Source organism: Berghia stephanieae, chromosome 7 (genome assembly GCF_034508935.2).
Source record: "Berghia stephanieae isolate SIO BIC M18660-M18661 chromosome 7, UCSD_Bste_1.3, whole genome shotgun sequence".
NCBI lineage: Eukaryota > Metazoa > Mollusca > Gastropoda > Nudibranchia > Aeolidiidae > Berghia > Berghia stephanieae.
Window position 1 is genome coordinate 3,670,528 of NC_088366.1, and position 17,500 is coordinate 3,688,027.

General features: G+C 37.4%; 1 protein-coding gene across 1 annotated transcript in view; it reads right to left on the reverse strand.

The window, feature by feature from the left end:
• LOC144976373 (uncharacterized) overlaps positions 1-16,579 on the reverse strand; it is a 34,122-nt gene extending 17,543 nt beyond the window's left edge. The window contains 10 exon segments of the mRNA XM_078920633.1: positions 72-1,583; positions 1,585-3,241; positions 4,432-4,520; positions 5,964-6,076; positions 7,336-7,457; positions 8,620-8,726; positions 9,162-9,344; positions 10,498-10,843; positions 12,065-12,764; positions 16,435-16,579. Coding sequence (XP_078776759.1) covers positions 72-1,583; positions 1,585-3,241; positions 4,432-4,520; positions 5,964-6,076; positions 7,336-7,457; positions 8,620-8,726; positions 9,162-9,344; positions 10,498-10,843; positions 12,065-12,672 — 4,737 coding nt within the window. The 5' untranslated portion in view covers positions 12,673-12,764; positions 16,435-16,579.
• Positions 16,580-17,500: the final 921 nt, after the last annotated feature.

Sequence of the window (17,500 nt, forward strand, 5' to 3'; positions counted from 1 at the left end):
AGCGAGTCTCAAACCCAGGACCTTCCTATCCGAAAGGGAGTGTCATACCACTAGACCACGTAGTCGCTTACCTGCTTATGGTAGTAAAAGTCGTTCTTTGAGTTGGTGGTGTAAGGACATTTCTCACATTTATGTCGACGAGGGGTCCCACCAGATTCCCCACCGTTTTTGTCGGGCGAGTGGGGGGGCGTGGTCTGAGGATAGTCCCATAACATGGACTGGGGATGCGACTGAGCACCGGCATTGCCATTGCTATTGTCACTCTTCTTGACCTCCGAATGCCACTTCCTCTGGTGTTGGTGAAGGAGGCGCATCGTGCTGACGTAGTACGGGCAGTACTTGCACTTGATACGGTTGGCAGGCGTGGCTTTGTGGTAGGTCATGTGGAACGACAGCATGTTTTTCTTTTGAGTTGTGTATGGACACAGTCTACAGTGGTGAAGCTTGCGACGAATAATATTCCCATCCATAGCAACCCCACCATCTCCGTTGACGGCAAACAGTTTACTGCCGGTAATGGCTGAGTTTGAAGGAGGGGGAGCATTACTGCATACACTGACATAATCTCTAATGTTATCTTCCACTCCGTGAGTCGACTTCAAGTGCTCTACAAAGGAAGATTTTGCTTTGAATTTCAACTTACACAGAAAGCACTGGTACACCAGGTCTTGTTGATGAGTGATACCGAGGTGGGACTGGTCAATCACACCGTCGTATCGGATATTGACTTTCACAAGCTTGATGTAATCGGAGCGTTGGTGCACTTTCTGGATGTGACTGTGGAGGGGGCTCCTGTTCATGAAAGGAGCGTTGCAAACGCCACAAAGAAAGGGCCGCAATTCGTGTTTCTGCATGTGAATGATGATGTGCGTCCTCAGGGTAGAGTGATACGAGCATTTGGGACATTTCCACATTCGGCCATCGCCTGAGGATTTGTTATGGCTTTTTGACGACGTCCCAGCTGGCCATACAGGCTGTTTCTGTTGGTCACTAAAGTCATTTCCCCCTTCATATGAATCACATTCCTCCTCTTCGTCTAAGTCAACCACCACTTTCCCCATTGTCTCCAACCGTTTCTGGCGTTCTAAAAGTATGGCGTCTTGCTCATCCTTGTTCAGCATATGTAATGAAATAACACGCAACCTACTCCTCTCGTCCCCATGTCGACGCATCATATGCCTTGCCATGTTACGTCGCCAGTTTGTGATGTAGTCACAACCAGAACATTTCCACTGACGACGACGAGGGTCAAAGTTCGTTCCTACTGAAGGGGGTTGCCCGGCAGATTTATTTCTGCTACTACTACCACCACTCGTGAGAGGACCACTGGATGAGAATGAGTCATCGAGAGCAATCTGATTACCCGTATCAGGAGACGTGATGACCTGAGTTTCACATTTGGGATGGCTTCTAGAGCATTCTTTTCCATAAGTCATCTGAGCCTCTTCGATAGACAACATGATGACAAAACCACCATCGTGTGGATGTTTCGATCGTAAATGTTTCTTCAGGTCCCATTTCCAGTTAGACCTCAACCCACAAACCGAACACTTGAATGGTTTGATATAGCCATGCATTTTGGGGATTACTGTATTTCGAGTCAGGTCGGATTATTCTACCCATAAGTGGGGATGTCTGCTGTGAACTGGAATGAGACATGGATTCATCGGATTCCAGAAAATTCTGGGCAGCAGCTGCAGACTTTTTCACCCCTGGATAAATCTCTAAGGTGTTGCAATCAAACTCTGTTCCATCAGGTGTGTAGATAACTCTCAACTCCTTGTAAGGATGAGCATAACTGTAGTGCCTCTGGATATCTGAGAGAGTCAGCTCGGCTTTCTTACAGTTCCCACAGGCATAAGGTCTGTCATGTTTAGCCAACTCTTCTGGTGCAGGCTCTACAAATTTAGGACTTACTTTGTTATCTTCTGAAAGCAGAGCATTGCTCACTTCATCGGTCTGGGCATTTAATTCTTGCTTCACTTTTAGAACTGTGGATGAGGATACAACGTAACCAGTTTCAGCTGCATGATTTTCACCGAGATGTTGGCTGATAAGACTTTTTTCACCAGACTTGAAATCACAGATTGAGCAGCTATACATTGGCATGTCCACTACTTTCCTCTCAAATTGACCAAGATAATCACTGATGGTTTCCCTGGCCTCTTCTATAGGAAGAACAATGACATCATCCGTCCCAGCCCCTGGATTCTTGTGTACTTTAACCATATGTTTGACAACATCCCATTTGTAATTGGCTCTCTTGCCACAAGTGGGACAAACAAAAATCTTGATGTTCTCATGAATGGCCATGTGGATTTCCAATTTCTCTAAAGTGGTTGTGCGGTATTCACAAGTCGGGCGATTACAAGTGAAAGAAGAAACAGATCCCTCCTTGCCTTTAGACGGACCCCCGCTTGTTAAAACGTTTTTAAAAGTAAGTTTTCCAGCAGCAGATGGAAGTTCTGGGGTGGTGTTGACTGGTGTTGTGGGATTTTGATGCTCAGAAATCGCATCATCTACGTTTTTCTCCGCCTTCATACTCATGGGCATTTTAGTCAGAGGTCGTATGTTGGGACGATATATAAAATGATCTTCCAGCTCCAATGCCCGTCTGCTGAGGTGAATCTTGTGATGTCTGAACAGATGTCTGCCTACATCTCCCCTCCAATAAGTCTGATAGTCACATAGTCGACACTGATATGTCTTGTCAATGTCTCCATGCTGCCTCGTATGACATTCTAATTCTGCTTTAGTGTTGACGGTTAAAGCACAGATAGGACATCGAAATATGGCTGGGGAAGATTTCTTGATGACTTCGCTACTGACAACATCCTCTGCTGAGAATGTGTTCTGCTGTGGTGGTTCAACCAGATGATCTCGTCTCATGTGGACGTTCAAATCTCCGAGGTATTTGTACTTGTTAGTGCAGATGGGACATTTGAACCGTTTGACCAGAGTGTGGACCTGCTGATGGCGTCGCAGGTCACTGGGCCACTTTGCAGAGTATGAGCACTCTGAGCAGTGGAGACTTTCTTGTCCCAGCCCTGCTGGGTTGATGTTTTTCATGAATCTGGATGCTGATGACACCAAGGACGAAGCAATTGGTTTTCTCTTCAACAGTTGTCTCTCCACAGTTTTGCTGCTGATAGATGCCTTCTTCTGGCTGTAGTTGTGTCTGGCAACAAAATGCCGTGTGAGGTTTCCTCGTCGTAAGCAGACAACAAGACAATGAGGACACCTGTTGGGCAGAAAGAAAAGAATTATATTTGTACAAAGAAAATCCACTATTTATGATTTCATTGTGTTTTTGTTCTTGGCTGAAGAAGGGTTTTAAGGCCGAAATGTTCCATGTTTGGTATTTAGTTCTTTGTTCATTGTTGTTTATTACTTTTTACACTCCACAGCTTCTAGCAACTTAGTATCACTTTGACTGTGTTTACTTATCCGGCTGGATTAATAAAATGTCATCTCATCCCATCCTTTCACACTTGTCAAAGGCAACAAACAAAACAATCTATACACTAATAAAGGGTGCGTGTGCGTGTGTGTGTGTGTGGGGGGGGGGGGGGGGGGGGGGGAATCTATATCATCCCAAAGTATTTGTTTCCTATCCTGATTTCTGTGAAATGTCACTTCAAATGATTTAGACGTGATGTCATTCAATCTTATAGTCTCTTCCTTCATCCATTCTTATTCTTAGACCAAAAATTATGTATAATCCATTTCAATCCATATAAATGGCAAGCCTTGTCTTACAACGACTGACCCAACACGAAACGGCTATGTGGTCTTGTGGTATGACACTCGCTTTTGGATCGGAAGGTCCAGGGTTCGAGCCCCACTCGGCACATGGTTGAGTCCTTGGAAAAGACTCTTAACTCACATTCTCTCACCGTACCTGGCCGCCAACAGCGTTGTCTATGTCGGAAAAAATTTGTAATAACTTCCATTTATCTATTCTCATTTTTTTTTTTTGGGGGGGGGGGGGGGGGGCAGGGGATTATTGTTTTGTTTTGGGTTTTTTTTTTTATCACCTTGATTAACTAAAAATATGTGAGCCTAAATAAATTTTGGCCGAACCATTTTGCAAATATGCAATGTATCTAAAACTAAAAATGTCTTCCTATGGTACCAATCCATGACCTGAATGCACCGGAAATGTCACCAAATTCAAATTGTCACTAGTTGCATATGGCTCGATTTCACTTTCATTGGCAATCACAATAAATTGCACTAATTAAATAAACAAAACAAAGACGCATCCAGCCTCTTAGTTTTAGACAGTCCAACATGAATTGGCAGTCAAGTGATCCTTCATTTGTAACCCAATTCGGAATTGGTGTATGAGGTAGAGTTCCTAAAAAAATAAAAGCTTCCATCATAGGTAGTGAATCATAAAATACAACGCCAAATGGCCAGACTACTCACTTGTACTTCAAATTGGCTGGTTTTCTTGGTTTCATAATGCTTGGCTCCTTTGATTCTGAGACAGTCTCACTCTTCTCAATGTCGGCATGCTGAAATATAGTAAATAATTGCCTACTATGGGAAGGAATTTTGGTATGCTATGAATATTTTCAAACAAAACTGAGAATTTCATCAACTAAAAGTTGGCAGTTCTATAAGTTTCCAGGACTTGCAAAACTATTAGGTCATATTATATACAATAGGAAAAATATGGAAGAGGATTTTTTAACTCTTTCAGCGCCATTGGCCCCATGCTGCAGCTAGAGCAGAATCTGTTCTATTGGCCAGTGGTCTTGAAAGGCTAAAACAATAATGTAATCCAATCCCACTTTGTACAGAAGTACAAAAAATTGATCAGAACATTCAATTGGCTCTAGAGGGGTATTTTAATTGAGATTTTGCACCAAATTCGAATGTTGCTTTGTCTTAGCTTGACATTCTCATGCTACCTCAATCAGGTGCCAGCTATTTTGTGACGGAAATGCAAGTATAGCCTCAGCACTGAAAGAGTTAATCAAGATGCACAAAATACATTAACCACACCATGACCTACTTAAGCCACAAAGGAAGTCAAGCCATCGATCCCTTTCTCCCCACCCAGTGTTGGATTTAATGAGTTCATTTTTACAATTTCTCTATGCGAAAAAAAGAAATGAATCAGTTTGGTATGGTAAAGTCCCTTAATTTTGCCATTTTATCAATAAAATTCCATTATTCATCCCCAAGGAGAAATTTGTCTTTAGGGTCTATTCCAAGGGAAGACTGGAATAACCCAAGCATCAGCCGCAGTGCAGCACCGCAAAGGGAGCTAGGGCGAGGTGACTTGCTCAAGGCCACACAACAACGAACTCGGTACCTTTTGGATACAAAGCAAACACTCATCGCTGAGCCATGCTGGCTCCTAAAACATTTGGATCATACAGATCATAACTCTCAATTGGTCAAAATTTGCTGTGGTTGACTGTTTTCTGAGTTGACAAAACTCGCAATCGTCCTCATTTTCAAATGTAATAAACCACAATGCTGGATGTCTAAAATATGAATGGTCATTGGGATTTCCGTTCAATCTGAATCAGGAGACTGAAATGAGAATCAGTCACATTCTTTTAATAATCAAAACCATTTCAAAGTCTTCCATGTGCTCATCTTTTTCAACCTCTTCTCCTCCTACGTCAAAAATACTATTTCAAAGTCTTCCATGTGCTCATCGTTTTCAATCTCTTCTCCTCCTACGTCAAAAATACTATTTCAAAGTCTTCCATATACTCGTCTCTTTCAATCTCTTCTCCTCCTCCATCAAATTTACCATTTCAAAGTCTTCCATAATCTCATCTCTTTCAATCTCTTCTCCTCCTCCATCAAATTTACCATTTCAAAGTCTTCCCTATAATCGTCTCTTTCAACCTCTTCTCCTCCTCCTTCAAACAGCACCATTTCGGAGTCTTCCATATGTTCTAATCTTTCAACCTCTTCTCCTTCTCCATCAAACTTACCATTTCAAAGTCTTCCATAAGCTCATCTCCTTCAACCTCTTCTTCCTCTTTCCAGCCAGTTTCAACATCATCCAACACTTGTGTCCCTGCTGAGACTTCCACTCTCAATGAATCTGGTGAGGAAAATAAGAATTTGTGTTCTTAAAATCAAAAGTCACTTTTGAGCGGTTTTGTGGTCTTGTCATCTGACACTCGGCTTTGACTAGAATGTCAAAGGTTCTTGTCCTTTCCTAGGCAGTGCCAAGCTAATCCATGGGAATGGCCTTTAAGTCCAATTTCTCACCATACTCATTAATGTAAATATTGCTGCTCGAAGCTCGAAGAAATAAATAACAATGTGAAATTGAATGTAAGCTTCAATTTAATTACGAAAACAAATAAAATGGATGTTTCTGATTTCCTCTTTATCAACAAAACAGGATGAATGAAACACTATAGACGAATGAGATAATGTGGTCATGGTATTGTTAAGATCTTAACAACGCATCTTAAAGTTAAGCATATGTTACAGTGAATGACATAATCAGTCGGATGATGAAAAGCTTTGAACTGAGATATTGCCAAGTTTAGTTAGAAGGTCAATTTTTATGAAAAATGAGTCCTTGTCATAAATGATTAAATCAACCCTTTTTGTACAGCTTCATTTCACTTCTAGATATTTTTTACAGCTACTCAAGTTGAAAAAGTATGAAACTTGAGAAAAGTTGCTGGATACCTTTCCCATACATCTGACCATAACTTCAAATAAAGATCTAAATGCTCTGGGGAGCATGTTCTTTCAGAAAATGAAAAAAATAATGCAAATCCAAAATTTTCACCTTCCGACTGATTATGTCATGCACTGACACATATTTCAATATAGATTTGTGTGGTACTCTTTTTTCACATGTTTCATTTCTTTCATTTATAATTTATTAACACAAAATTTTGTATCTTGAAATCATTTATCTATGTGTGAATTTAACTCTCTCAACCCTAACACTGACTATATCCGTAGTTTACCCAGGTGACTTTTACCCCATGCCTATTTATTACATTTTTCTGAGACAAATTATAGGTGTAATATCAAAGCTAATGTTTTAAGTTTTTGCATGTTAGTTGAATAACACTATTTATGTACATGCTCATTTTTAATACATTTTTGTCCAATTTTGAAAAGTAGCAAAAATCTCTAGGATTGAGTGAGTTAAACAAAGAAACTTCAATTAGGAGGAACAATCATTATTGTCAGTTTAACACCACAGAAACTGGGAGTATTGAATAGGACAATAGTTTATAACACAGCAAATTGAGCCATTGAGAGCCAAAGCAGCATCATTTAACTCCTAAATGTCAATCAAGCTAAAGTATCTGGCACATTGTAATACCCTACCTGTATAATCATTATTTTTATTGGTGTGTTGAGTAGCCATGTGTCGTTTCACTTTACTCTCCGAGTCAGCGGCAAAATTACACACTCTACACTTGAAGGGTGCATTGGAACCATGATGGGACCTGCGTAATATAAGGCCATAATTTGTTTCAGAATAATGATATAGATACCCATTCCATAACTCAAAATGAATATTCAATGCTGTAAAATATTCCTTGAACCTTTTTGCAGGCACGACTCTATTTTACTCTAACCTTTCATCATTGTATCTTTTCTGTTTTCACCAAGACTGCAGTAACAGCAGAGTGATCTTCACTGACAATCAACATAAATAAATAAATAAATAAATGAATGAATAAAATAAACACATAAATAAATTATTATTTTTAAAGCAACAACACCACCATCAACAAAAATTATAAACTGAATTTCAGGGAAAAAATGTGAATCAACTAAAAAATCATAATTTTCACACCTACCTATCTATATGAACTATGACTTAAAATGATCTAGAATTGAGGTAATTTCAACTATACATTTATTATTTTTAAAATTTTGTGTTTTCTACAAAACAACTCTGGGTGAAAAACTTCCTAATTTGATAGAATTTGTTTCCAAAAAAAAAAAATCTGAATCTGTACACTTTACATCAATAAGTTGCAAATTTGAGCGTAATTGAGGCTGCCAAACCGATATTACCAAGACAGCAGTAATTGCAATGTGACTCAAGTATCAGTGGATTAGTGGATTGTAAGACCTGAAATTCAACACTGCTCTCTTCAGCAATGTACTGTACACTGCTAGTTAGTAAAAATCAATGAACTAAAATTCGAATAATAGTAATAGATTTGAAAAAACTCAAACAGCTTTCTGCCAATCAATTGTTTCTCTCTTCCACCTGGATTTTACACAAAGTACTAGGACTTTATTCTAATCGTTTTTTATATTTTGTATTTTTGTTTTTTTTGGGTTTTTTTTTTTTTTCTTTTTCTGGTGGCTGAAAAATTATTTTGAACCTTAAACTTTCTGTACGTTAAGAATTTTGTTACTTTTGAAGCTGTCATATTCTATTAATTTTTATACAATAACATTCTGCAGCTTCTTGTAGTGCGGTATTGACTGTACTCAGGTTATTGTAGAATTTGAACATCATCTGTAAACAGATGACTAAAAAGAAAAACTTCCAAAAAAATGAGAAAAATTTTAAAATAACTTTTGGAAAATGTAAATAATGAGAGAACAAATACAAGATAACCAGCAGTCATATATAAATGATATACACACCTATGGTTTTCAAAAGTAGGTTTTGCATGTGTGACATAGGAGCAATCAGGACATTTGTGGTAGGTGATTCTTCCTTCATGGGTGATGATGTGCTCGTAGTGTTCAGCCTGAAATGAAACATTGATGAGGAACGCTGAAACAAATCTATTATCATCTGTAACCGTAGATTTGTCACAGGCAAGAAACAATAAAAACTTGTATGATTTTATGGGGAAAAAATCTATATCGACTCAAAATACAGGATCACACAAACATACACAGGCAGCAAACAATAAAAAACTGTATGATTTTAATAATAATTTTATGTGGAAAAAATCTATATTGACTCAAAATACAGGAACATACAAACATACACAGGCAGCAAATAGGAAATCTGTATTTTCTGGTGATAAAATCCAAATTTAACATTTTAAAAACCTTAATCCAAAATGCTTGATTTCAACTCCGTCCTAATTTATATGAATCATCCTTTAAAACGCTTTAGAACTAAAATACAGTTTAGTCACAAATGAATGTCTGGGTAAAATGACATTCCTGCCCACCTGACTCCGGGTGTTGAAATCACAAAGGCCACACTGAAGCAGCCTGCTGTGGCACAAACTGTAGTGTCTCTTCACCGAGATAGCATTGCTGGCATAGAATAGACAGTCCCGACACTGGTAGTCATGTGACCCATCTGCTGCCAGAACCATCTTGAACACGTTCTTGCCCATAGAAGGACTCACCTAAGGGAGATAGAAAACGACCCAAAAAAGGTCCCCAATGTATAATGCAATCCTTTTGAGCCTTGGAGCTGTAGTGTTAAATGGACACAATTTCACCCTTTGAGTGGCTATGTGGTCTAGTGGTATGACACTCGCTTTCGGATCGGAAGGTCCTGGATGATCGGCGCATAGTTGAGTCCTTGATGAAGGCTCTTTACTCACATTCTCTCACCGTACTCAGGTGTAAAATGAGTACCTGGCTGTTAACAGCGTTGTCTCTGTCTGAAAAATTGTAACATTGCCTAACAGGCGACATGTCCCGTCCTAAATGTAAATGGTGCTGTTGGCCAGGGACCCCTTGTAAAGCGCTTTGAGCACGTTAAGTGGATATTGCGCTATATAAAAGCTCAATTTTTTAAAAATAATTTTTGTATATATCAAGCGGTCACACAGGTGCTGTTTATTTCTTTCTATTATAAAAAAATTATAAAGATATCTTTTTCAAATTTTCACTACTATAAGACACATTCTTTATTAGAATTACAAAATATCCAAATAATTGGATGAGCGGTTTTTAAATAATATAAAATCTTGTAACACCAACTAACACTTCGATATCTGTGAACAGATGACGCAAATTATTGTGGCATTTGCACGTTGTAATTCTTTAAAAATGACACTTGTTGCTATGCCTGGGAAACCCTGTCAAAACCATAATGAACCATTCTGCACTGTTTTAACTGCCTGATGACATAATTAATGTTGGCTAAAAATGGCAACCATGGTTGTGAAAAACCACTGTATTTCATTTTTTTTTTTATTTGGCTTCTCAATTCAAATTCATGGAATTTTAACAATCTATGTATAAAGATTTGTTTTATTTGTGTGATTCTATTTAAAGAAATCTAATGAAAAGTCTTAGTGATACCAGCCGACAAAGAGTGGCGCTTTTTTTCTGTGACCACCCGATATATGCTTAGGACACCGTCTATCTCAAAGTACAATATCTACAAAACATGCTCAAAGTGCTTTGCAACTGGTCCCAAGCTTTGCTCATGAGGCACGTGTTCCACCAACGCAGCTATTGGGATATTCATTTTAAAAATATTGTAATTTTTTTTTATTTGTTTGTGTGCGAAAGGTGGTTAGAATATTAAGACTTTGTTTTCATTACCTTTGCTTCTTTCACCTTTGGTTCATGAGTAACTTGGAACACAGATGGTGCCTTGACATGAAGACGTTTTAATTTCAGAGGTTTCACTTTCATATTGTGGTTTTCAGATGGTTCGTCATTTGGAACAACATTAATGTTTTGATCAAGGACTACATCATCGCCAGCAGGGAGGGAGGGTTTCCTATGGACAGTCATATGTCTGCTGAGTTTGTTATTGTAACGAGAGGCATAATCACACAAAGAACACTCGTAGATATTGAACTGCTCATCATGATTGTCTTTTAAATGGTAGAGAAATTCCCTGGATTTCACGGTTTTAAACGAACAGTATTCACAGTGGTAGTTTCTGCAAGAAGAAAATGAATCATGATTGAATTTATGCGCTTAGAGTCTGGAGTCTCGGAATTAAAGCGCTACATAAGTTTTCAGCATTATTAATATTATTATTATTATTATTATTATTATTATTATTATTATTATTATTGAAACATAATTGGATAATACGAAAAAAAATTTAGAATGTGTCGTCAAATATTAAATTGAATTCGAACTAACAGTACAGGAAATGAATGTTTATTAATGACATTTTTTTTAATCTGCAAAATCTAGTAAAGAAAATTCAAAGTTCAGAACCTGACCTTTTGCCTATAATTATTTGCATGATTCAGAAAAAAAAAAAAAAAAAAAAAAAAGGCATTTCAAAAGGGAGATAACATTTCTTGTTTGAACAAAATTTTAAAACTTGGATTTCTTTTGATTTTCAAATGCCATTCATGCACTTAAAACAAGTAAAAAGAAAGAAAATAAAAAAGAAGGGAAATATTATTTTCTACTGCTGCAACATGGCCCCTTCTATAATGTTACAAAATATTAGTAGTAGTAAATCAAGGCGAAAGCTATCGATGAAAAAGATTAGATTATTTTCCATGATGAAATTGCCTCCAAATACAACTTAACATTGACCCATTTGATCTGATTTAAAAAGCAAATTGAACTTTTGATATATAGCAAGTTAGATAGTGATAATGATCAAATAAAAACTGTATACTTATAATTCATTGCCTTCATGGAGAGTTAATTCATTGAGATTTTCCCACATTCAGACATGTTATTGAGACAAAAGTTCATGAAGCCAATTTTTTTTAAAAGTTCTTACAAACTGTGATCACCTGATAATGAGAAAATATGCGGCTAGTTGGTCTTGCAGTATGACACTCGCTTTCGGATCAGACGGTCCTGGGTTTGAGCCTCACTCTGCGCATAGTTCAGTCCTTGGAAAAGGCTCTTTACTGATATTCTCTAACCGTATTCAAGTGTAAAATGAGTACCTGGCCGTTAACAGCGTTGTCTCTGTCAGAAAAAAAATTGCTTAACGCCTAATAGGCGTCATGCCCCGTTCTACATGTTACGTGTGGCCGTTGGTCAGGGACCCCTTGTAAAGCACTTTGAGCATGTTTAGTGGATATTGCGCTATATTTTAAAAAAAGCTCAAGAGACAAAAGTTCATGAAGCCCATTTTTTAAAAAAAGTTCTTACAAACTCTGATCACCTGATAATGAGAACATACCTTTCAAACCTGGCTTTAGCACGAGATGAATTTGGTGAATCGGTGAAAGATCTCTCCTCTTCCAATTTACCGACTCTTTCTGCTGTTGCTACATCCATTATATCATCATTCTCTCCATTCAGAGACACGATTCTACTTTCATCTTCACCCTCATCATCATTATCATCATCTTCTTCAACCCCATCCTCAACATTTTCCAAAACAACCATAGGACTGTCTTTGACACTCCACTGAGACGAAGACTGAGGACTTATGGCACCAGGACTCAACCCATCATTGTTATCATCTTGACAAACACCCTCTTCCATGGCAGCATTCATATCATGATCGTTATTCAAATCTGCCAACGTGTCGCCATTATCTCTTGCTGACCGCCCATCTTCTCTCTCACTTACTGATCTTCCAGAGTCCTCACAATCCACAGATCTCACCCCTTCTGTTCCTTTCAATCGTTGTGGCAGGCGTGGGGAGGATCTTCTTGAGGCCACACCGTGCAGAGTGTAGCATCGATGTAGATGCCGTTTGAATATGTAACTATTGGTAACTTTGAAGTCACAAATATCACAACTGTAAGTGATAGTAGATCCAAGTGGCCTTGACCTTGGCATTTTTATGGTTGAGCTGTAATTATTTTTGACAGCTTTGGTTAATTATGAATGATGATAGCACTATACAAGATGGACATCATGATTTCAGAAAACTGAAAAATAGAAAAAGAAAAGACAAATACAAAATAAAACTTAACATAGAATTATTAGCATGGAAGAAGATTTGTCATGATCAACAAATCAACAGAAAATAAAAACTCTATCATTTAAAATAAAGGTGCAATTTTTTAAAAATATTTCACAACAGAGGTGTGATGGTTCCAACTTCATAGTGGATCTAAACAAAATTGTTTTCATCATGCTTCGGACAACAAGAAAATTATATCTGGATGAATTCATTATTTATCTGAATACAGCCACATATCTTATCAAACCACTTACACAAGATAGCAGTAACAGCAATGCAAAATGGAGAGATAATATGAAGGGTAAATGCAATTCATATATATACAAACAAAAAAAAAAACAATGTTTCAGCCCTCAGACTTCAACAGTCAACAATTACATTTAAATGATGAGAGTAACAGGGATATCTATAGACAATTCTATTGTTTTAATATAAGAGTCACGTTTATCTTCTATTTATTTTCTCTTTATTTTGACTGGCTCATTTAGGCAATTTTAGCTTTTAGTTTTACAATGCAGCCATGCAACAGTGGCTTCAATGACATGCATTTGAATATTCGAATATTCAGTATCCATTATCTGGAACTCCCATCCAACAGATATCAGAGGTAGTAATGATGCAGAATCCTTTTATTAATAAAAAAACATCTTAAAACGTTTAACTTTAAAATACAACATTGTCTAATTAATTATATTGTTTTGTTTTAGGCTGCATGTTTGAGTGACTGTATGATTGATTGACTTGGGTTATGTTGCCGTAAGTAAGTGCTTTGAACTTGTTAAGATACGGGGTAAGGCGTTATATAAAAACCATATATTATTAGTATATATTCTTACCCCATCAGTAAATCTAACAATTGTCACCTATGGCCTCAATCTGGTGGTTGGTCAAGATGAACCAAATGGTGACAAGAGGATATTTAAGTAAAAACGTTTAGAATTATGAAATTATTATTTTTTAATCTTTAATCCTCAATGAAACTTGTGTAGTTTTAATCCAAATCTTGTATTTCTCGCTATAAACGTTCATTTTTTTAGCACCTTAACCACAATAATATTGTTTTTAGGTGACAATCTATTAGCCTGTGTGAAAGAAAAAAGAAAAAAAAAATATAGAAAGATAAAAACCCATTAATGAAGCGTCTACTTCAGATGTCTGGAATTGACACTGATAATTCGTAAATCTAAAATCAAAATTGGCAATTTTCAGCAGTTAGAATTAGCCATTTCCATAAATTTGCATTGCTTTATAAATAAAGGGACAAATGGCTGAAAGTGAAAGTCAATGAAAATCAATAATCTGGTGTCATCAATTTGAAATGAGAGGGAGAATGGAATCAAATGTTCAACTAGAAAACATTCAATTAACATTCAAATAAATTGGTTTGATTTCGTGTAAAGTCCATATCAAAAATGTTATAAAACAAAATATAAAATGGAAATCTCAAGGAAATCATGAGACACTAAAAATATAAGTCATCGTCACGAATTCATGAAACATAAAAAGTCATGTAACAATAAGTGCAAACATCGAAGTCTTCAACAAAAAACAACAGCACATATCTGGATTTTTTAAAGACTCAATAAAAAAGCAGGAAAATTCTGGGAAATAAGAAAAGTTAGCAACTCTGCAACAGACTATAATCTAACACATTTTTGGTAGCAAGCAATTGTTACAGGGCATTTTGAATGCATGCGGTATGATATATATATACTGCCAGGGTGAAATCCTAGGTTTGAGAGTTTTTAGCAAGATGAGGGTCATCTTGATTGATATATGAGATTGATATGAGAAGGACGAGTTTTTAAATACGCACTTGTCACATGACCAAATCACGAGAGCTTTCTCTTTTTGATAACAACTAATAGGGGTTATTGTGGACCTGGCAGTGCTATTTAATTTGTCTTGTGGTCTTTCCAGGAAATGCCGAGGAGTTTTCTGTAACATCTATTCTCCAAGGACTGCGGCCTCATTGTTGACTCTGCTGACAATGTCCAACTTTCGACACCATGTAAAACCATTGATAGAATTATGGATCTGAATAGCTTCAGTTTTGTTGAAAAAGTGATGTTCCTTTGATGCTCCAAATTTGATTTAGTTTGGCCATAGATAAAACTGCCTTTGCTTTTCTTATATTCTTATATCAAATGTTGATTTTCCATCTTCAGTAAGGGCATGCCCTTGAAGGTGTTGATTTGTTCTAATAGTAACTCTAAATTCATAAAGACTGAGCGGTGGCATTTGATGTGCAGTTGATGAATATTTTGCTTTTTTCTGCACTGACCACCATCCCATAAGATCTTGCTTTTTTGGCAAGACTTCTATCAGTTCTTGTCGTTCTTGAGTGCTTCCCCTATAAGTCTATATCATCAGCAAAATGGAAACTTACTGACCGCCCACCTATTGATATTGTAGAGTGAAAACTGAAGTGTTTCCCTCATGATGTTTACCAAGAAAAAGAATACGAATGGTGAAAGGTGGCGCCCTTGTTTTTCGCCTACTGTGTTCTTAAAATTCTCACCAATGTTTCTCTACTCATAGTAATAGTAATAGCAGTTCAATAAAAAAAAAAATTGAATTTGACATAAATCTCCAAACTTTTCTTCAATTTGGAATGGATTTTCTGATGCAAAAGATTTTAAGACAGCCTAATTAACTAGTTATAATTATTGGAGAATAAGTGAAGTGGTCCTTTATAAGAATAAGACAACTTATCACTTTCATCAGTCATTCCAAAATGAAACTTAAAAAACGTCCCTAAGTGTAAGAATTGTTTTTAAAATAATCAGAGCCAGAGAAGAATTGCTTGATCTCAAATTCAGTAGGCCTAATCATTCTCAGGGTTAACAAAGCAATCCAATCTCAGGCCAACCCTGGGCTTGGAAAAAAAAAAAAAAAGTAAAGTTCTTGTTCGGTTAGTATCTGTTCTGTGACTTCGATGAACTGGACATTGCACTTCGGAATGTCGGCATGATATGGATGTGTCTCGTTAATTAAAAAACGGATAATTTAAACACTCTAAATATTAATTTAAATTTCAAAATCTAAATCCTCGATGGTAGCCAAGTCAGAGTCAATTGATCGGTAGAGTAGGGGTCGGAGTCATTGGTGAGTTAAAAATGTTTCGAAAAAGTGGACAGAGCAGCGCAACAAACCTAGCCCAAAATCCAAGCCGGGATTATACAAAGTGTTCGGTTTTAAATTTTTCTACATTCACGAATAAGCAGGAGTACAAGGGGTATTTGTAATTGAGATAAAATATTGAAATCACCAAGCAAACAACTCTAAGAAGTGATAATTCCGGCTTGAACATAATTCCGAACTCGATGGTACGCCGCAACAGGCTTTTGTACTCAGAATATCAGAGATATGATAATTTCCTTCCGATTCCACGCTAAAGACTCTGCATCATCACGGCAAAGTGAAAAATTCTAGAAGGTTTCTGAAACTTACAATTTGTTCCAATTTTGAGTTAAAGACATTCTAGCGAACCATGTCTTGAAACATGGCCGATGACAAGAACAATCGTATAGCATGGCTGCGGTCGACGATCCTGCCGAGCAATCGATGACTATCCCACGATCATACGGAAAATAATGCATTGAAATCTAACATTTTTAGGGGTACAACGTTACCTTAATGTCCAAGAAATAAGTTACAACATTTGAAAATCACATACACAGCAATTATCAAGGAGAAATCCTGATCTGAAGCGGTATTGATCTCCGCTGGTCGTTTTCTCCAGAAATAGGTCAACGTTGTTTCCTGCTCTTGTCAGCTAACGTTTTCTCCACTTTACAGTCTTCAAAAATAAATATTCATGAGCTCAGACTGGGGCACAAAGAAAGTGGCAGCTGAAACAGCGGCAGACGGTATGGATTCTGGACGCGAGAGACTTCGTCGGTCTGATTGTCTATCGAATAGACGGACTCAAAAAAAAAAAACTGAAAGAAACGAAGGAACGTTTTCTTCTCTCTGATTGTTATTTTTTTCACTTACAGCCGTGAAAACGTTTGGTTTATGAAGGTACCCGAGTGAGCTGCGATAAACGGATGGAAAACATAGCAGCCAGACCATTGAATTTTGAGTTTCTCAATGCCCAGGTGCAAACATGCGTAAATTTTTGTATTAACATTAAATGATATTAGCACGCTCCTCTACATATTACGGTCATTGACATTATATATTATTATCCCAAATGTCAAATGTGAATTTCTTTGTAACTTCGTTTGTATACCATCTCCGTCTCTTTATTTCTTTAATTTTAGGACACCTATCGACTAGCGTCGGTTTTTACCAATTTGGATATCCATGAACTCTTCAGTGATTGCAATAGGCGATGTAGGACGGGGGGGCATTAAGGTGATAAAGATCTTGCCTCACAAAATCCATGGTGCGGTTTTGTTTTGTTTTTGGACCCCCCCCCCCCCCCCCCCCCACACTTTTATTCAGCAATGATTGAGTAATTTGACCCAACAGAAAGCACTTTGCAACAAACTCAAATCCTTTTTGAGGATAGCAAGCAATTACTCTATTATCCGGGAAATGTTTCGGCAATGTGGTCTTCTAGTGTGACACTTCCTTTCGGATCGGAAGGTCCTGGGTTCGAGGCTCGCTCGGCGCATAGTTGAGTCCTTGGAAAAGGCTCTTTACTCATATTCTCTGACCGTACTCATTTGTAAAATTAGTACCTGGCCGTTA